Source organism: Alligator sinensis, unplaced genomic scaffold (genome assembly GCF_000455745.1).
Source record: "Alligator sinensis unplaced genomic scaffold, ASM45574v1 scaffold510_1, whole genome shotgun sequence".
Lineage (NCBI taxonomy): Eukaryota > Metazoa > Chordata > Crocodylia > Alligatoridae > Alligator > Alligator sinensis.
The window spans coordinates 1,675,329-1,696,783 of NW_005842052.1; the positions used below are offsets into that span (position 1 = coordinate 1,675,329).

The 21,455-nt window shown below is 43.9% G+C and overlaps 1 protein-coding gene across 1 annotated transcript in view; it reads left to right on the forward strand.

The window, feature by feature from the left end:
- CNTNAP5 (contactin associated protein like 5) overlaps window positions 1-21,455 on the forward strand; it is a 446,813-nt gene that overhangs the window by 295,245 nt on the left and 130,113 nt on the right. Inside the window, exon 12 of the mRNA XM_025203314.1 lies at window positions 20,657-20,776. Within this exon, the coding sequence (XP_025059099.1) occupies window positions 20,657-20,776 (120 nt within the window). The remainder of the gene's footprint in view (window positions 1-20,656; window positions 20,777-21,455) is intronic.

Here is a 21,455-nt window from a genome sequence, read left to right on the forward strand (position 1 = left end):
ATAGTTACAGCTTAAATGTTTTTTCTTATATACCTCTAGGTACCCGGCGGCTTGCGAATGATGCTATACTGGGGTGTATGTAGCATCCCACAGGAGCACGGGGGGCTCCCCAGTGCGCTCAGCAGCAGACCTGGAAGTGGACCAGAAGCGCTTCCAGTTCACTTCCAGGTCCACTGCGGGGTGCGCCAGGGGACGCCCCACCACCCCACCCCCCGGCTCAGCAAATGGTGCCTCCTGGGTCTGGGGGGGGGAGGGGCATTTGGGAGCCCAGGAGGCATAGGGGGGCCCCCAGCAAAGCTAATCACTGTGCTGGGGGGGGGCTCAGGGGGCCCCCCAGCGTGCTGCCTGGTGGACCCAGAAGTGGACCAGAAAAGTTTCCGGTCCATTTCTGGGTTCACTGCTAAGCGTGTGGGGGTGCCCCCCGCTCTCCTATGGGATGCTCTATCTGCTCCAGCATCGCAGCATTTACAAGCCACGCCTGGTACCTCGAGGTATGTAGAAAAAACATTTAAAGCTGTGTCTGTGGCTGAATCGTTGATTCTCCGAATCAGCATCAAATCTTCAGATCTGGATTCAGCCGAATTGAATTAGAGACAGTGATCCAAATCAACTAATTCGAATCTCTATCCCCAATTCAGGGCAAATCTAAATCAAATAGGGCCCATTCTGCACACCTCTACAAGTTATATGCCTCTACAGTCACACATGCTCAATAGTGCCAGGGCTTGAAATCTCAGAAGTCCATATTCACTGCTATTGCATACCTGTTTTTACCCAGCATGTACATAGGATCAGTGGTCAGCCTAGTAAAATTCATGGCAAGGAAAGGGAGCCTCATTAACAGGCAAACAAAGCAGCCCCTAGAAACAGAGCAAATAGGCAGTTTGTAAGGACTCCGGCTACTGGGAATGACAAAAAGCCTTGCACAAGCATGAAAGCAAAGGAAGCAGTAATTGAGTCTGTGTACAGAGATGACCATGGGGACAAAAGATGAGGAAATGATTGTAAAAGATATTTTTTTCATACCCTCATGTAGGGGAAAGAAGGATGATAAGTGAGAGAGAGGCTGATATCGGGAATAAAGTCAAGAACACTAAAATATCCATTAAAGGTGTCAGATGAGTATTGTGACTCCATATAGAATGAGACTGTATGGACGTCGAAGTAAAGGATGGTGGTGTTTTGTTTATTTTAATCCAAAACCAAGAAGCAGAAGAGGCAATAGCTACTTAGGTTCAGCTGAAGACTTTGCCACCCCCACATCGTTTGGGAGACTTTAATGATTCCCTAATTAAAGACAAGGGCATTTGTGGGATGCGAGGTTCCCATTTGCCGGAGAGAGAGAAAGAGAGGGATCCGTCTGTGGAGAAATAGCAAGGGCACCGGAAAAGTTCAGGTAAAAGATTGAAACAAATAGCAGCCAGCATTGAGGAACAAAAGCACAGTATCCAGCTAAAGAAACTCAGGACACAGGACAGATTGAGAGATATATCTGCAGGCTGGTGCCAAAGTATCTCAGTATACAAATAATGAAAAAGGCAGCTGCTGGCTGCTCACTTGCTCTATTTGCAAGTAGGGGGGTTTCAACAATGAATTTAATTTCAGCTGGATGAAAGAGCTAGCAGCTTACCTTCAAGCATAGTGATAAACAGTGATATTAGACTGGAGAAATATGGGAATGTACTGGTGTGATGTACAGTAGGGCTATGCAAAGCTTCAGGTGCTGATTCGCTTCGGAGCAGATTCGGCTCGATTTGGTGGCCAAACCTCCAAAACCGAATCGAATCAGGAGACCAATTCAAAGGTCTGAATCAATTTGAATCTCTCAGAATCGGGGCGGGGGGCAGTGGGGATTGCCCCCTGCCTGGCAGGAGCTGGTGAACAAAGGCTTTTTTTTTTTTTTTTTAAGGGCAGGGCAGGGCAGCCAAGGGGGGTGGGGCTAGGAAAGCAGGTGGGGGTCAGGGGACTCATGGCAGAGCCCCCCACATAGCATGGGGCAGTGGGGATTGCCCCCCTGCCTAGCAGCAGTTGGTGAATGCAGGCTTCTTTTAAAGAGCCAGGACCTGAAAGAGCGGGTGGGACAGCCATTGAGAGTGGGCAGGGGATGACGCCGATTCAGAGATTCGGCTGTGGCTAAATCTCCAAATCAGATTCAGCCAAATCAATTCGGGACAGTGATTCGAATCACCGAATCAAATCACCATCACCCAAATCAGCTGAATCTGAATCCGAAGTGAATACTAGCTGCTTTGCACAGGCCTAATGTGCACAGTCTTTAGCACAAAGAGTTGTTCTGTAGCCAGTGGGCCCATGTACCTGTTGATAAGAATCCCGTGAAACAAGAGACATTATTGCTTGTAGTTGATAACAGTTGACACAGTTTCCTGTAGCAAGGCACTGAAAGCCATTAAGTCAGTTGTAGTATAACTTCTGTGGAAGAGCAGGTCCTCCATTGGCATAATTCAGCATTGCTCCTTTAAAGTGAAAATATATATTTGTAATGTTTAGCGCATGGTTAAAACAGAACCTGATTTTCACAGGACCTGTGAAGCTGACAGGCCTTTAATTTAACTTACCCCACTTCAGAAATGTTTTTTTCTTGTATTGAACTGCACTCCTGATGTTGGAAACGTGCAATACATCTGCATCAAGGTTGAACAGATCTAATTTGCAACCTGCCCAGAGTCAGAGTTGAGACTAGTTGGCTTCATGCTGGGCCAGACCTCACAAGGATGAATGTCATTTCTTCCTCCTGTGCTGCTTCTGGGCACCTCTACCCCATTTTCATGGGCAATCAAGTCTGTGACAATATAGGAGAGAGCTGTTTTCTGAAGCTGAGGTTGGAGCCCTTGTCTAGCATTTCAAGGTTTGAGACCTTGCCTGTAAAATTCCCTGTCTTTGGGGTTGTGGTGAAAAGAACCAGAACAAGTCAGGCTAATATTGTGTCTGCAGTGTTTGTCTGTCCACGACTGAGAAAACTGAAGGTGCAACTCTAGATGACCCTAGCTCAGGCGTGGGCAAAGTTCGAGCTATGGGCTGGATTGGGCCCACAGTAGACTCCCATTTCCCAGCAGCCCCTGCCCGTGCCACTTGGGCTGGTCTTCATAGAGACCCCATGAGTGACAGGGCCATGCCAGCCCCATGTTCCCGGGGTCTTCATGGAGCCCATGGCACTGGAAGGGCTCAGGGAGCGGCTCCGGGGCTGGGATTTTGCAGCAGTGCTGCAATCTGCTGCCTGCATGCCCTTGCCTGCAAAACCCGCACTTGTCACAGCGGCATGTGGGCTCTACCCTGGCTCTGGCCCATGCTGTCACCACCACAAGATCTGGGGCCTGGCCCCGGAGCAGCTTCCTGCCCAGCCACATGCCCTGCCAGCACCGTTTGGGTCGGTCTCTGTAGAGACCCTGAGAACATGCACGGGGCTGTTGCAGCCCTCCGCTGTCGCGGCTCCCACCACTCCTGGGGTCTGCATGTAGACCAGTCCAAGAGGTATGGGCAGGGGCTGCTGGGAAATGGAGTCCAGACACCGGCCAGATCTGTTGTTTTGCCTACCTCTGCCCTAACTTATACTTATTATTTGTATTATGGGCAGTGCATAAGAGACCCATCCTAGGACCCTAATATACCTAAATGTAGCTAATTAAAAAAACCCAACAAAATAAACAAACAACCAAAACACCCCCTATCCTTGGGCCCTCCAGTTCAAGAAGGATGTGGACAGTTTGGAAAGAGTCCAGTGCAGGGAAACAAAAATATTCAGGGGCTTGAGAGATGAGACTTATGAGGAAAGGATAAAAGAACTAGAGCTATTTTGTCTGGAGAAGAAAAGACTGAGTTGGGGGCAGGGGCTGGATTTGATAAGTCTTCAAGTATCTGAAGGGTGATTATAGAGAGCATGGAGATGGACTTTTCTGTGTGGCTATAAGGGACAGGACTAGGAGCAATGACTTCAAGCTGCAGCAGAGGAAATTTAGGTTGGAGATTAGTAGGAACTTCTTGACTCGGGGGTGTTCATGCATTGAAACAGGCTCCCTAGAGGAGTAGCAGATTCTCCATTCCTGGACATTTTCAAGAGCAGATTGGACAGACACTTGGCTAGGATGGTTTAGTTAGGGATGATCCTGCCTTGAGCAGGGAGCTGGATGACATAACCCTGTGAGCTCCCTTCCAACCCTAGTTTTCTATGTTTCTATTCCCCATCTAAAGACATGGACAGATGAACATAAACCCCAGTGTCATTTGTATCTGTAAGCATACTAATACAAATGATATTAGGAGGAGAAAAGGACAGGCAGGCAGCTACCCTGGGGTAGCTCGTACAATAACCAGCTATTACTGCCCTTCGCTGCTAGGAAGCAGTGGGAGCCAATGAAACAAGCAAATTGCAAACCAGTTTTCAAAGGGTTAACTCCTAACTTTGTCAGGAACTGGTTTAGAACAATAAATACAGGGAGAATAAAACCTAATGGCACTTTCCAGTTTTCAGATCCTGTCTGTGCTTTCCAGGCAGGCTGCTGCTGCCCTACGCAGCTTGCTGCCCGCCCCCCTGGTTCATTTACCCGTGTCCTACCTGCTAGCCTCAGGCATATGCTGCTATACACCGTCTTACCAAAGCCTCCGACCCCGCTTTGCCATTGGCCATTGAGCCTGCTTCTTTTTGTTCTAGCTCCTGTTATTCAGTGCAGATCATGTCTCCTGCCAGATACTCAATCGCATCCTATTGATCCACGGCTCTGCTGGCACTAGCGTGGGCAGCCGTGCAGTTCCCCGGCAGCACGTGTGCCGAGCAGCCTTGCACTTACGTGTTCGCGCTAAGTGCACTTGCATTTCTAAAGCTGGTGCCCCTGTCCCCAAGGCACTGGTTTGTGGAAGGAGCCCCAGCCTTGTTAGTAACCCTTGGACTGAATTGGGAGCTGTTCTTGTGTGCTTTTGAGCCGTCATCTTATAGGTATTTTTCATTTCTTTCCAGTGGTAGTTGCAGGTAATCCGTGCCTCTGTAAATCAGGTCATTTACAGCATTTCTGTCGGTTTGAATTTCTCCAGCTCTTTACTAAGGACAGGACAGATCTTGCAGAGGCACTGGGAGGTGTGATTGCTTCAGGTCTATGCACTCCTTAGACGGGTAGGGCTGTATCAAGTCTACAGCACAGGGATCTAAAGCTAAATTGGCTGGTATAATCATACCTGCGTATCTCTGAACAAGAAGTTGGATGTATGTTGTATGTAGCCTGGCCTGAAAGATAGAAACAGAGAGCCCTGTCTGCAAAGTACCGGGTAATTTAATCTCAGTTACTTGGCTATTCTTTCACAGCTCTATTTTGTGGCTTATGCTAAAGCTGGAAAATGCCTATTTTTAGTGTTTCTTTTAAAGAAATGAGCTTTGCGGAAGCCTTTTGTGAACTATTTAAACAGTTTCCAAGCTGTTTCCAGTGTGTGCGGTATAGAGGGTGTGAAATGGATGTTTTGCTTAATGAGTCATTGGGACAGTGTCTTATGAAATGGTGCCTATCGTCATGTCTGCTTTCCTTGTGTAGGTGTTATGGATGTGCTGTCAGTGTTGAAGTCTCAGGAACCATAGTGCCACCAAAAAGATGTAGTCATCAGATTCCCAATGCCATTTTTCCTCTTTGAGAATGCCACAGGTTTGGTTTGGTGGCAAAGTTTCAGCCAGGTTTAGTATCTAAAAGCACAGCCCTAATATATTTTGGCCTAACAAGTATATTGGACCAGGTGTTAATGCATTTATGGCCGTGACGAGGTGTTTGGCACCTCCCTTAGGCCACTACAATTCCCATCATTTCCAACCTTCCTCTTCTGCAACGATTAAAACAAATTACATATTGCATTACACCCGTATTTTGAATATCTTAAGCCATCCTGTACCATGGGCTCTTGATTCACATGCTGATCTGGGTGTACCCGTTCCAGCCTTATCCTGGTACTGGACCATCCTACACCTTGTACAGTCGTCTCCCCTTCCCATCTTCTGGTAGGAGCGCACATCTGGCCCACATACCAAGTTGTGTTTCTGTAAGGGGTTCATGCATTTCTCAGGTTAGCTGGTCAGGTCGCTGCTTTAACAAAGCCTTGTATGAGCAGTATATATTGATCAATGTTTCCACAACATTGCCGACAGATGGGAGGAGGGCACCCATGATGAAGTATCATCTGTGGATCAGGGGATAAATAAATCAGCAAAGTAATGCCTCTGCCATTTGCTTCTTGCTTTTCCAAACAGATGCACTGATGTTGCTAAACAGCTTGGGGAAGGCAGGGAGGGGAAATCCCACTGCATTCTGTGTATCTGCTTAGATTAACTATTTTTTTTTATTACAAGTATTCAGTATGAATCCCTTACATTACCGTATATCATAACTTTCACAAAGTCTGTATTGGTCTTTCTGCAGAGCACTGAATCTGGATGTAAAAGATCATGCAAAATGTCAGAAATGGCTCCATTCTCCTTATTCTGGAGATGGCAACATGTCTAAATGCTCTGGGAGGACATACATTAGATTTTGTTAATTATTTCTTGATATTTTCTTCAGTACATGAGCAATCTTGCACATAGAGACTGTCTCATAATGGCCTTTGCAGTTGCAATAGGGATGATCCCTTCAATGGTGGAAATGTCATATAGCTCTCAGTATAATGTAAATGTAATGTAAGTGAATGGGTGGAAAGAAGATTTTTTTTTTGTATTAATAGCCCAGTTACTACTTGTCACACTTTTGATCGGCTATTCTCGACATGCTTAATATGCTTGTAGCCAGTTACACTGCAACTATATCAATTTAGACCGCTGTGGTCTGGCCCAGTCCCATTAGGGAGTTTAAATAACCTGCCTAATGTTTTACAATATGTCTGGTGGAAAAGCTGGAAGCACAGCATACCAACTCCCTGCTTTACCTGCTACATCATGTTGCCCTAGAAGACCCCAACAGTCTTTCCCATCCAAGCACGGGGGGTTGGACTTGATGATCTCCAGAGGTCCCTTCCTGCCCCTAACATCTACGAAAAAGGAGCATTCTGAGATGCATCGTTAAATATTTGGCCATTCATACTGGAAGTTCAAGATTTAACAGATATTCAAAATCAAGCTTACAATTCTGAAATTACTGTTTTTTGTGTACTTCTCCCCCCATGCCATCTTTCCTATACATGGATTTCCTTTGTCTTTCTGCATCTTAAGTCTGAATCCCATGTTCAGGTAGCATAAAAAATCTAATCAAAACAATAAAATCCCAAAACCCCTTCTCCCCCAACTAAAAAAAACCCAGCAAACTGCAAGAATTGTTGACACTGGATTTGGACCCAGCACCTGTACCTTTGTTCCGGGTGGGCACAACCCTCTGACAGACCACAACACCTCCCAGTCGATAATAGGCTAATTTATTGATACAAAGTAACAACAAAAAAGCAACAACACAAACAATCAAACAATTTTATATCTACCAATCCTAGAGCTGTCATCAGAGTCGAAGTACATCTGGTCAGAATGCAGGCTCCACTCTGAGGCTCTCTCTCTTAGGTGTCAGCAGTCTGGAGGTGGGGTGCCAAGGCCCACAGTCCCCCTCCAGTGGGGTGTATGAGACAGGCTACTGGTATGCCCTCGGTCCATGGTGACCTCGGGGACCCTTCCCAGGGGACCTGGATGGAGATAGGGACGCCTCTCAGGGAGCAAAATGCGGTGGGACTGGACAAAGGGAGGAACAGCAAAGAGGGGTGAGAAGGAACAGGGAGGGATGGGAGGGAAGGACAAGACAAAAGGGAGGGATGGGACAAAAGGAGGGACTCCTTGTTACTCCCAAGTCTCTTCTTTTGTATTCTCCTTCCTCCTTGATGACTCCTGATGACTCTTCATCCATGGCTATCTCTGGTTGGTTGTCTCTCTGTGGTCACATATCCACGTAGCCTTTCAGGCCTTCTCCTAATTTGGTCTGTTCCCCCAAAACCAGGACTCTACCCCCGCTGCTTTCAGGGACCTTGTTGCTGGTGGCACTTATCTTGTGTTATCGGACAGTATGGTACATACTTCCTTTGGTTCCTAGGCTGTTTCCTAGACTGTGTCCTTGTTGTTCTTGTTGTATTAGACAGCCCATCTGCCTTGAAGGCTATGCATGTGTCCCAAGCTCTTTAGAAATCCCTTTAACCCCTGCTGCCCATCTTGACCCCTTATAATACATATATCTATACCTATAAGCCAATTCCCAAAAAACAGACCTTTAAATACCATTTTTAAGCCAACAGAACAACTCCCATTCTAACAACAGTAATGTGATTCTTTGCATCCTCCTATTCTTTTATCCCTCCTAAATAAAGCAACAGCTTTTTGTATGCAGGTTACTGCTTCTGGTGTTCTAGACCAGAACAAATAGAGGACTGACTCACTATGCCATTAAAAATATATATTTAATTCAATCTTCCCCTAGATGCTCTACATATCTGCCTCTACCTCTAGTCAGCTAATATGCAGTGCTCCAAAGAACAGCACCCATGTGCTTTGACAAAATGCAAAGGTCCCATATCTCCCCAAATGGCCTTCTCCTTTCCTCTTCCTCTACTTCCTCCTTTTCTTGCTCTTCAGCATTGCTCCTGACAGAAATAGGTTAGACCTCCCCTGGTCCCCATTTTCTCTATCTGGGGGGGCCTGCTTACGATCCCAGGCCTAACACAGAGTGCACGACCGTCTTCAGGCAAGTGATGGACCATCCTGTTCCCACCATCAGTGTGGAATCAACAAAGCAGGATCGGTTGACGTGGACATGTCTGTTGACATGGACATGGCAGAGGTCAAGCTTCAATTGTAGGGAATTTGTGTAATCCTAGAGTGTAATAAAAGGATGGCTTGTGAACATCCGTTTATATGACATTATGGTGAGAGCCATTTTAAAGTTCTCCATGGAAATAACACATTCCTTATCAGATCGGTAAATACATATTTTAAGATGGGAAAATAAGCCATCTGTCAGCGGGCACATCATAGCCAAGGCTGCATTAGTCTGTCAACAGCAGAACTGTCAAGCCCAGCTTTCAGGAGTGCAGATTTCATTTTCTGGCATTTAACATGACAATTGTATTATAAGGGTGAGAATGACAGTCGTTGCCAGAGTTCATTGCCTACACTAATCCTGGTGCCGTGAAAGCAAGGACAGGAGAGGAATCTTCCCATTGCATATTGCTTTTATTTGTTGTTTTTTTAAAGGTACTTGATAATTCTGAGTCTGCAAGAGAAAATCTGTCAGACCTGCTATATAGACATGCTGGGTTTTAAAAAAAAGAAAGTCATCTTGAATAGTCATCCTGGGAGCTCAAAGCATTTTAGTGAGAATACTTAATTTGTTCTGAGGTAGGTGTAGATATTAAGGTGAATTGGCTTCTACAAGGTCAGTGGCAGAGCTGGAAAGAGGACCCCTGGGAGCTGAAGCCCAATCTACCGTTATGGCCACTAGACAGACTGCCATTTTATAATGCTATTTGTTTATTTGCTTTTTTCCTTCTGGAGAGGACATGCAAAAGATCAGAAAGTTATTAAATGAGCCAGAAAGGTTGTAGCTGTCTCTCTCGAGCAGCATTTGGCATGCATACACAAATGATTTGTATCAACAACAGTCTGTTCAGTTAGGTCGTCTTCACTTTATAACAGTGCTTTTCAACTTTTTTTTTTTTCATTTGTGGACTCCTATAAAGTTTCAAATGGAGGTGAGGATCCCTTTGGAAATTGTGAATGGAGGTGCAGACTTTGAATTGTAGGTTTGTGCATTCACATACTTTTGATTCATCATAGTTATCTTTTGCGGACCCCTTAGGCATAGTCTGTGGCCCCCCAGAGATCCACGGGCCACAGTTTGAAAACCACTGCTCTATACCCATCCACTAAGTTTTAGTAAAGGAATAATATCTTAGGCAATGCCATTGCATTCCATTAAAAGAATGAGTTAATGGATGTTAGATTCCTTTAGTCTCTGTCACATGACCATAAAGTCTTCCCTTTCTTTGAAAAAAACTAAAATTCTCAGAGGCAGGGATTTTTGTCAGTAATATATTTAATTGTACTAACTGCATGGTTAGGAGAGACCTAGATAAGCTCAGCCAATTTTGTCTGATTATAGGAAGTTCATGCATCCAGCGAGGGAGAAGGAACAATCTTGTATAACTGATCTCACCCCTCACAAGCAAACAACACAGCTTACATTTTGAATTCACAGGGAGTGAATATTTACAATGAACAGGGTTTTTTTTGTTTTTTTGTTTTTTTTTTTTTGTATTGGTTCACAAAGTAACTGTAAATGTGCAGGGAAACATGCCTTAGAAGTCTGAATGACATTTTAAAAAGCGGATGAATTTGAATAAATGATATGGCCACAGTTGCCTATAAAAAGGTGATGGTTCATATAAGTCACCTCAAACTCTCATGGGGGGCAATGAGGAGCCCATTGTTGTGGTGTATATTGATACCAAGGACAGGTGCCAAGACCAGGAGGATCACTTTAGATTACTAGAAGAATAATTAAAGTCTAGGATTCTCTTGCAGCCTTCTCTGCACTGAGAACAGTTCATCATGGAGCACCGGCTGACCAGTGTTGGCACTGGATTTCTGACCCAGATACCTTGTCCTGTATGGACCCAAACCATCAGACTGTCCACAACCTCTCCATTCAATGATAGGTGAATTTTATTGATACACAATGATAGGAGATAAGAGTAATGCAAACAATTCTATATCTACCAGTCCCAGGGCTGTCATCAGAGAGAAGGTACATCTGGCCAGTTTACAAGCTTCACTCTGAGGTTATATCTTGAATGTGAGATGTCATCAGCCTGGAGATTGAAGGCCAAGACCTACATCCCCTCACCCCCTCCAGTGGGGTTCGTGAGATGGACTAGTGGTATGCCCTCTGTCCATGGTGGCCTTAGGTTCCCCTCTCAGGGACCTTTGCTGCTCTGAAATCTCTCCTTTTGTATGTTTTCTCTCTTATGATGACTCTTCATCTTTGGGCACCATTGATTGGTTTCCCTATGGTCGTCATACTGTCCATGTACTGTCCTGTCAGCATATTACTTTGTTTCACAAACCCATCACACGCAGTCATCCTAATTTGGGCTTTCCTGGTTTTCTCCTAATTTGGTCTGTTTCCCAAAACCAGGAATCCCAAAGGCCCTACAGTTGGGCACTGTGACAAGGCCAATGTGCCAGAGTCCCTTATCTCATGTCATGGAACAATGTGGTACATGTCTTCAATTTCCCAGCCTCTGTGTGTGCTTGCTGCTTGCTTGTGTCAGACACAGTGGACCTTGAAGGAAACTGTCACAAACAGGCTTTTAGAAATCCGTTAACCCTTGCTGTTGGCCTGGACCATTGTTCTAATACCTATCTACTTTACCTACAAGCCAATTCTCAAAAGCAAACCTCTAAATATCATTTTTAGCCATCAACCAGAGGAAGTAATTTCCATGCTGTAAACTACAGATAAGATGATGGTGCAAAGAGAAGAGGTATTAGTTGCTGAAAAAATGGCTGTGGCTGTTAATGCCTCTGCAGAAGACATAACTTCCCCTTTAAGAATAGTGGAATTCGAGTGTGAGCAGAGAAATTAAAATGATTTGGGGCAGATTATTTGAACACAAAGTTTGGAAGAAGGTTGGCAGGCATTAAGATGATGCTGGTAAAAGTCAGATTAAAAAAAAAAAGTTAGTAAAACCATGAACAATCGCAAAGATGAAAACATTTGATCTCAGTTTTATAAACGGTTTTTGATATGCTTAATCATTTGTTCTTAGCTATAAAGGGCACAGCCAGAGTAGATCCAGATGGAGCATGGTGGCATGGTAGCACCCCACTTTGGCTGTGATGCACAGGAGCTCTTAGTTTGGGCTTTGGCTGGCACCCTTACTGTTACACCTCTGGAGCCTGGGGTGGGGGGTAAGCGCTGCCACCTCTGTTCATTCCTTCCTTTCCTCATCTGCTGAATTCAGTGGGGATGAAGAGGGAGAGGAATAACAGCGGTATTTACACCATAGGCTCCAGAACCATGCAAATGCTCGCGGTCCAGCCAGACTTTGCTCTGATCTACTAGTGAGCTCAGACCTCCCTGTTCATGTGGACTCCAGGTAGAAACCTATACTAATTAGACAGTTTGATCAAAGCTCTGTGGCCTATGTGTGATTGGCATTACTTGGTTCCATCCCCTGCCATTGATTGGCAGAAAGGGGCAGGGCCAGACCACGGGCAGCCCTCTTAGCCAATTAGAGGTAAAGGGAGGAGCAGGTGGCTGCTGTATTACCTCTCTTTCCATATGCCAGCAGCTGTGAGAACTGCTAGCTCCCACCGGGGATCTAGCATTTTATTTTCAGTATTTTTTTTTTCTGGTGATTTTGCTGAAAATCGCAGGGAATGCTCCTTTTTGCAGAAATCGCATCAAATTGTGTTTTTTTGTAAAAAATGGAAAATCACAATTTGAGTAGGTCCCTACATAAAAGATCATAATCTAACCTTGAAATCTAGATTGATAACCTAGGCTGTGATTCATTAGAGGATATCTTAAATTTCTGTGCAATTAGCTATAGACTCATCTTTGTCAAGTCAAGTGCCTGTCTAACCCGATCCTTAAAACTTCCATCATTTTCATGAATCCCCGTCCTTGGAAGTTTTTAAGAGCAAATACAACAGGCATATCAGGCATGCTTAAGTCAGTAGGATCCTGACTTAAGCGGGGTTTCACCAGATGGCCTCCCAAGGTCCCTTTGAACCCTACTTTTCTATGATTCTATGTTCTTAAAGGGAAAAGCAAAAAACCTAAGGAAACATGTACATGGACCAAAACCTCACGTGCTGTGACTGCACCTGTATTCATTTCACTGTGGAATTGACAGACATAGGGGAAAATTTAGAATTGGTTCAAGCTACAATGATTGAAGGACACAGAACATAGAAGTGTGGGGAAGGGCTTGAAAAACAACCATTTCTGAAGCTCACAGAAAGATGAGAATAAGGAACAGCAGGGAGGAGATGGACACTGTGATCAAAAAATGCTGTTCAAAATGAGAACTCTAGTAGAAAATCAAGTTGTTGAACTGAAAAGCGAGTTTATTTTGAGATACGTTAGGCTGAGAGGGGTACCTGAAGGAGAAACGTGGATATATGCGTTTCACAGAGGATTATGAAGGGGCTGGAGGAGGCATCATTTTGAGCTCCGTCAGTATTGTGCACATCTGAACTCTGTCAGCACCGCTCATCCTATCCTTGAGAACTGCAGTTGGGGAAGCACCTCTGCAGTGCTTGGGGAAACAAACGGCTCTCAGAATGAAGGATGCAGCTCTTCGACTATGTCAGTTTAAGTAGCAGAGGGCTAGAAAGATTTTAAATGTCTCAATGAAACACAGCAGCATCCTTTAAAAACTTCCTTGCAGCGCACTCTCTTATTCTGACTGCAAAAAAGTACCCTTCTCTGGCTCTGTGTTTGTTTAAAAATGGATCTCAATAAAATTTTCTCGGCGCACATGTGAAATACATGCTTCTGATATCTGTCTTGACCAACTCAACCTGGAATTTCCAAGTCTCAATATATTCCTACCTCGAAAGTGGATTGTTCTCAGTATCAAAGATTCTTCAAGAGAAATTAGTCTGAAAGCTAGAACTATGCTGTGCTAGTCTGCTTTGAGATTCTGCCCTCAGTGAAGTGCAGTCATGTTTCGTTAAAGGGAATACACAAATATAACGGGTAGCCAAATTTGCCCTACAAGTGGAATTTAATGAGCATGTCTGATGCCTAAGCCCAGCTCACTCTCCAGTGATCTCTCAGAGCTCATGGGAAAATAAAATAGTAAACACTGATTTATCACAGAAGTGAGCAAGTATGATGTGAGCATCGAGACACTCAATGGATATAAATCTATATTGCCATTGAAACCAATGGGGAGATGTTGATTTATGCCAGGGGATGTCCTAGCTTTAGAATAGGAGACAGTCCAAAGAACAAAACAAAACCAGACAAAAAAAGTTGAGCTACTCTAAAAATGAAGGGCTGGTTTTCCAAAACAAATTAAATGAAACTTTAACCTCAACATTTAGAGTTTGCTTTCAATTTTTAAAGAATTGAAAGAGTCATATTTGTGTGTGCGCAAAAGGTTTAACAATTTTTTTTTCTTTCAATTTAAAAAATAAAACAACTTGTTTTGGGGAAAAAACATTTGATTTTTTTTTTTCCCCTTGCTAAGAAACAAGCTTTCAACCATTGAAACATTTAGAAATTGTTCCTGATAATTTATCATAGCTGGCTTCACTTTTCAAGAATAAGGTCACTTTTCTGTTCCTCGAAGAGTGAAAATGCAAGCAATGCCAATGATGATTCACCGAAATCTTACCACAAAATAGCCTGTTTTAATGAGAAAAAAAAAATCATTGAAAAAATGTTGGCAACCTCTGAAAAGTTGCATTCTGTTCAGTAAAAAAGGCTCAGTTTTTCAAACAGTGGCTAATGTGAAAATGTCATCATTGATTGACAGTTACATAGCTGCAGTAGTCATTTTGTTTTCGGTACAGTGCTACTGCATAATTAACATTTGGGAAACGGTAACTGTTAATGCCCGCTACAGTAATAATTTCCTACTGGATTCAATTTGGTTGAATTGCACGCCTTGTCAGTGAAGTTTGGAACTGTGGTTTTTGAGGGCCCAGTGTCTTATCCTGTACGGTTGGCTGTTGGCCTGTTTTCTGCTTTCACGGGGCTTTTGTAACTGTGTAGGTAGAAGAATGAGTATGGAGAGATTTACCATTTAGTCAGTTGTAGAAGAATAGAGAGGGATGTAAACAGCAGGTCTGGACACAAGCATGGGCAAACCGGGCAGCTATCCAGGGCCAGGACAAAAAGAGGGCCTAAAAATGGTAATTTTAAAATTATTATCGTTATCTCTGGCAAAGCAGGGGCTGATACTAACAGTTCACCCGGGGCCACCAGGAGTCTGGGTACGGTGCTGGTAAACAGCTTCAGCTCGTAACATCTTCATATATAGATGGCTTCAGTTTGTGAGAGACAATGTTAAGTGGCCTGATCATGACTGCCTAGGAGGAATGTTGAGCAAACATGGCAGACCAATGGAGGAGTCAAAAGACAACCTCTAAAGGTGATCTGCAAACAACAACAAGCTTCAGTGTTTTGTGCCCTTTTCAGGTTTCTAATAATGTATAATCCATCAAATCCTCTCTCTAAACAATGGGAAGGAACTGGTTCTCTTTTGAGCACCTCTCCCCACTCATGTTAAGCCATAATTTCCACCAATGTAGACCTAGGAACTCCTCTTATTTCCCCTATATCACAATGCTAGGAAGATGACCTCTTTGACTTTGTCCTTTCCTATTATCCTCTTCTTTATGATTAAAGTCCATATTACAGATTTGTATTATAACCAAAAGGAAATCACCCTAAAACAGGTTCTCATTCGAAACAAATTAGCATAGCTTGAGCAAAACCAGCGCAGCTATGCTGAGTACTTGGTTTAACGTCTGGCTCTTCAGAAGGCAATTTAAAAACTGTGACAGCAGTGTCATCTAGAAGTGAGCAAGCTCTTTCTGTTCGTGGATGCCCATGTCATGACCCAAAGGCATGATTTTGTGTGTGCTTCGGCACCAGAATTATCCCCGCCAAGTTACAGCTTCATTGCACGGGAGAGTTTCCTGTTGCAGAGGAAAACCCCGGTGCAGGGACAAGTTTCCCGCCTTTCTGCAGCTTCTTTTGCAGAGTGCATTGCTCAAGTTGCAAGAGAAATGCACGGTGCAAAAGAGTTCCCGCCACCGGTATGCAAATTCGTTCCCCGCTATTGGCTAGTTTTAAATTATTCCCACATGGCGGCTAATGATTGGCCTGTTAGCCATATAAGAGGCTTGAGCAGTTTCCGCCCAAGCCGAAGAGGACTCCACATCCATCTCGTGGGGACTCTGGATACACGGCAGGGTAATAGAGATCCTGTGTGAGATTCAGAGGAGCTTGGCGACCTGATCCATCGCCCACCTCTTCCCAACTTCGAGCGCAAATTTTATAAGACGTATCTTCGATTCCGATTTTGGTGGCGCGTTCACCCAGAGCATCCGGAGCTCTGTTCCGTGGAGCCTAGCAAACTCCACGTGACCGTTCGTGTTGTCTGTGTCTGTAACCGCAACTCAAGCAAGTTTTCCAGCCTACACCACTGCCATCTCGGTGTAAGTAAACAATCTTTAAAACTACCACTAAGCGTTTGTGCCTAATTCCAGCTCGTCGCCCTCCCTCTCCGATCCAGCGTGCCCAGGCTGCTGGCCACAGCCCGCGTGCAGCACGGAAAAGGGCTCGGGTCGCTCCCGGCCCGCACAGCCCACATTACTAGTGAGTCTTCACATCTTCCCTTGTCTTAATTTGGAGAAGAGTCGTCCAGTCTTAAGCCAATGTAGTAGTTGGGATTAAACTAACCACCAAGAGACCTTGTGTAGACGAGGACTTCTTAGCAGCACCAGAGTTGTACCAAGACACAAGAGTTTATATCTGCTCCTTGCAGCATCTTCTGTACATAAAAAAGTGCAAGGGATACAATCAATGTGGTCCCTAATGATCCAAGATGAATTGTCCTGTAATGATGATGACAGCAAATTCACTAAATGAGCTGCAGTTTTGAGAACCTTGTGTATTCATCAAGGCACGGCTATTTGACCGGTTACTTAATGGCCTGTTATGGTCTCTCCTCCTTCTCCCCCGTGTCCTGGTTGCCTTTGTCAGCAGCAACAGTAATTGAAAGACTACCAGAAGCCTTTAAAACTGTAAATACATGAGGAATAAGTTGTAGCTGATTCGGATATTTTTTTTTAAATTTGTGCATGTGGTTTGTTATCAGAGAGTGGGTTCTCAGCACTTCTCAGTTCCTACAGTTCATTATACATCAGGATAAAAAGGCACAGGAAGAGACAAGATTAGTCATGTTTTATGGTAGTTTGAACATTAAATATAGGTTCAATCCTGCTGCATGCTGAGCACCTTGAACCACCTCTGAACTCTGGGAATCCTACTCTGAGCATTTGGCTCCTACCAGCCGGCTACCCTACAGTACGATTTCATCAGACACAAGTGAAGTCCAGTTAGTGAAGGCCAGATCAGAGATCTCAAAGTGGAGGGGGAAAATATATACATATCTATCTATCTATCTATCTATCTATCTAGATGTCCCATATTGCTGTAGATATATCTATTTATCTGTCTATCTAGATATAGATGTATCTATCTATATATATTCCCCCCACTTTTGATAGATAGATAGATAGATAGATAGATAGATATAGCCTGCGAAAACTAGAAAAAGCACAGTCTGGATGCTTGATCATTTGTGACTGCTGATTTTTTCCATAGCATTTTGGGGAATGCTAGTAGTGGCTGTCTGGTGTTTTGTCCAGCCTGTGCTGGCTATTTAATTTTTTCCCCAAGCTTCATTAATTGGAGAAAACATTTTTTTCCCCTTCCCCTGGCAGAGAGGAACCCATATGATCTTGATGATACAGAATTGTTGCAGTGGTCCATGTGATAGGAGAGGGGAGCATATGGAGGTGACAAGGAGGAGAGCTCTTTTGATTCGAGCTGCAGTGCACCTTGAGAGGATGCTGGATGAAAGGCACTATGAACATTGAAGCTTTATTTACAACCTCCACACAGCAAACATTATAGTATATCAAACTTAATGGTATGACTCTGATGGCTGAAAAGTAGTAGGGATTCATGAAGAAATTTATAAAGACTAACAAATGGGATACTTGCATGTTCCCCTGAGTCTCTCTCAATCTATATATGTCCCATATTGCTGTATAATGATCTGTTTGTGTGTGAATAGCTGTTAAATGTGCACATAAAATCAAGGGGCAAGAAAAAGACAGATTTGACCTTGCAGCAGCCAAAGGAGATGCCCAAATATATTGCTGTGTGTTCTGCTATTGTTATCACTAATGAGCTCACTCATTGCAAGGACATTGGTTTTGCAAGGGTATTGCTCTGTTCATTCCCATTTCCAGATCTACCATACCTTCCAAATATTTGTGACTCTTAGAAGAAAATAATAATAATAAAAAACCTCACAAGTCCTGGCCCTTGTGCCAAATGTGGTTAAGAGAAACAGAATATATAAAATCAGTTAAACAATAATAAACAGACCGTTATGGTTAATAAACTCAAATCAATATAACCTGGGAACGGCTTACGTGGAAACAAGATCAATTCCTCTTACAGGGGGAAAAGAAAGCACAGCTAGTCAGAATCCCAGTCGGAAGACGTTCATCCACGTGACCTTGTGTTACCGCTTAGCTGTCTGTTTCCCGAGAGGTTTCCCCTTTGTCTCCGTCTCATATCGATTTGGGGTCTCTCTCTTTTTGTTGTACAATAAGAGCACTAACAATTGTCAACCATAAACTGAATCTATGACAAGTCCATGTGTGTTAAATAATTGAACAGATCCCATCATTGCTTCCATCAGATATTTTGGGGTGTAGTTTCCATTCTGAGTCCCCTCCATTACTTCAGGTTTTGCTTTGGGTTGTCTGCCACCATGCTTGCTTTATAAAATCTACTAGTGGCTGCATCTACAGGAAGGGAAGACTACATAGTTGTTACTGCACAGTCATTTAGTACTTGCATAACCAAGTGCTAAATGACTGCTCAGTAACCAGTGTTACTGTGCAGTAGCATCCCTGCACGTTTTTTGTTCTTTTTTCCTGACGGTACTGCGCTGTTTCGACAACCTGCCGTGCAGTAGCTCGTTACTACTGCGCAGTACCGTTGCATCATGGTTACCTCCCCCCAAGGCTACTGAGCAGTAGCAATAGGTCATTGCTACTGCACAGTAGCGTCTAGTATAGACACGGCCACAGTATGGGTTAATGCCATCTCCTGGATGTCGAGGGAGCCTTTTGCAGCTTGTTTAGTGAATTGTGGGGATACATTTGCATCGGCTGTTTTAAGGAAACTGTTTGGTAAGCACAATAACACATAAAAGCTTTAGCACTTTGGAAGTACACGCGCGTGTGTGTACATAGATAAACATATGTGCATATATGACCAATTTAATGGTGACAAGGTCAATACTAGTGGTAATATAGCACCTAAGGGAAGCATTAGCTATTGAAATTGTGGTGTCTTGCCTGAGGATGTCTATAATCAAAAGAACTGCTTTTACCCTTGGGCAGGTTTTTTCCTGCTTTCTTGTTATTCAGGGTGTCAGTCACAGCTTGTTTTATTAACCCCTTGAATATTTACATTTCAAAGCTGTTTCATGGGCATGAGTTCTTCAGCAAAGGAAAATGTGCAGAAAAAATAAGAGCTCTGTGCATGAAAACAGGATAACCAGCTGGCATAAATCCATGTCTCCCATATAAAGGGAGCTCACTAGTTAGCTCACACCTGCATCTGGGTTGGTACTAGACATTGGAAGAGGCACCAGTCACCTCTTTTCCTTAGGAGAACTCATTAGTTGCTGTAATAATAATAATGGCATCCATTCATCAGCAAGTGACAGTGGATATTACAGCTATTCTACTGACTGGTGGTACATTTTCTCCTATGGTTATAGAGACTGATGTTAGGCTTGCCACAGTGGCCACAGGTATACACAGCATTAGAGGCTACTGTACTGAGAGGCTGTTTCCTTTGGCCACATTTCTGTTGTAATTCAAGTGACCATTTCTCATCTTGATGTTGGACTCCATGACTGAGGAGGGAGCACCACATTGCCCTGCCTCCTGCTAAGGCCTCCCAAAGGTTTGGGTCAGTTCCAAAAGTTTTCATGTCCTGCTTGCAGATGTCTTTCAAGTGCAATTTTAGGTAACCTACTCTTCTCTCCTCACCTGCAATTTGCCCATATAGGATGTCCTTTGGGATGTGCCCATCTTCCATCCTGCAGAGATGGGCAAGCAGTGTAGGTGCCACTGTTTGAGTAGTGCAGTGATGGTTGGCTTTGGTGATGACCTCTGTGTTGGTAATTCTGTCTTGCCACTTGATGTCGAGGATGCGGTGTGAGTAGTGTAGGTGGTCACCGGACTGAGTAGGTATCTCCATAACCCTGCCTTCGCCAGGAGGTAACCACGTTAAGCCATGCACCAAATGAATCCTGCTCTTATGACAACCACACTCCTTCTTCAGACCTTAGTCTTACCCTTCAGTTCTTGCCCCTAGTTCCTGCCTCCCCCAGTGCCCTGCCCAGGGTCTTATTTAGCTTTATTTCCAGTTTCCTGAATCCATTGTGGACTCAGCTCCTGACTTTCATCTCAACTTTTGGACTTGGATTCTGGTGGCAAACCCACTTGAACTTTTAATCCAGGCTAACTCTACCTTGGGTATAGCTGTTGGGCTGGGGAAGGCATACAATAACCATGCTCTGTGATGACCAGCCTTTTGCAGATGTTCATGGAATAAACTGTGTTAATTGGTGCTCTCTAACAAGTGCTGCAATTTCACACATCTAAGGTCGTATCAGCCTTTAAAAGTGTTTACTTAGCTTAGTCTGGAAAATGCCAGCAAATGCTTAAGTATCATTTCCTGAATTGGAGCCTAAAATAAAACCCAGAAATAATCAATGGCAATTCATTAGTTTATACAAAAAGGTCTGTCTTTGCCCTCTCTCATACCCGTGTAATAAGGTGAATCTTTCCTTATTCCAGCCATCTATGAGCAATCCTGTGAAGGCTATCGGCACAAAGGAAAGACATCTGGTTTCTTCCACATTGATTCTGATGGAAGTGGACCACTTGGACCTCTCTGGGTTTACTGCAATATAACAGGTGAGAGCACTGCATAGTCCTTCATGGTGAGCATTATCTCTACATATCTTTTATGAAATGTGTTCTGTATTTGTTAGCAACAGAAGAACCGTGGGGTCTGGTGTTGGAAAAAGGCAAAGTTAGCATGCATAATCAATTCTAAAAGATTTGTGTCTATGATTCCTATGACTCAGTTCTGTGATTCTCATGACAGTATGAAACAGTTATCCAAATTTCTGCTAGGGCTAAAAGAGCAAATCATGTGTCTTGGGAGGCTGCTGTCAGTGTATTCTTCACCAGCATTATACTTTCTGATTCACTCTTCATTATTTTTACTAAGAATTCAGAAGTTGAAGTTCAAATACATTTGTTAACTCAGTTGCTTCTCTGGTACACTTGTATATTCAATGATTACCCTAGTGTTCAACTCTGTTTCTGGAGAGAGAGTTACTTAAAACCAATGGCACCCAACCTTCTGGCCCCATGGTGCAGGGTCAGTCTATGGGGAGGATCCTTCCCGGGGTCGGCACGTGGAATTGGTTTATGTGTACGATCCGGTGCACCCTCCTCCATGTCATGCTCCATCTGGCCACACTCCAGCACTATCTAGCATGCAGAGCCATGTTATCTAGCCCGTGGGACTCTCCACAGGTCTGGAAATTTGGCAGGAGGGGAATGGAAATTAGTGCTGCCTCTTTCC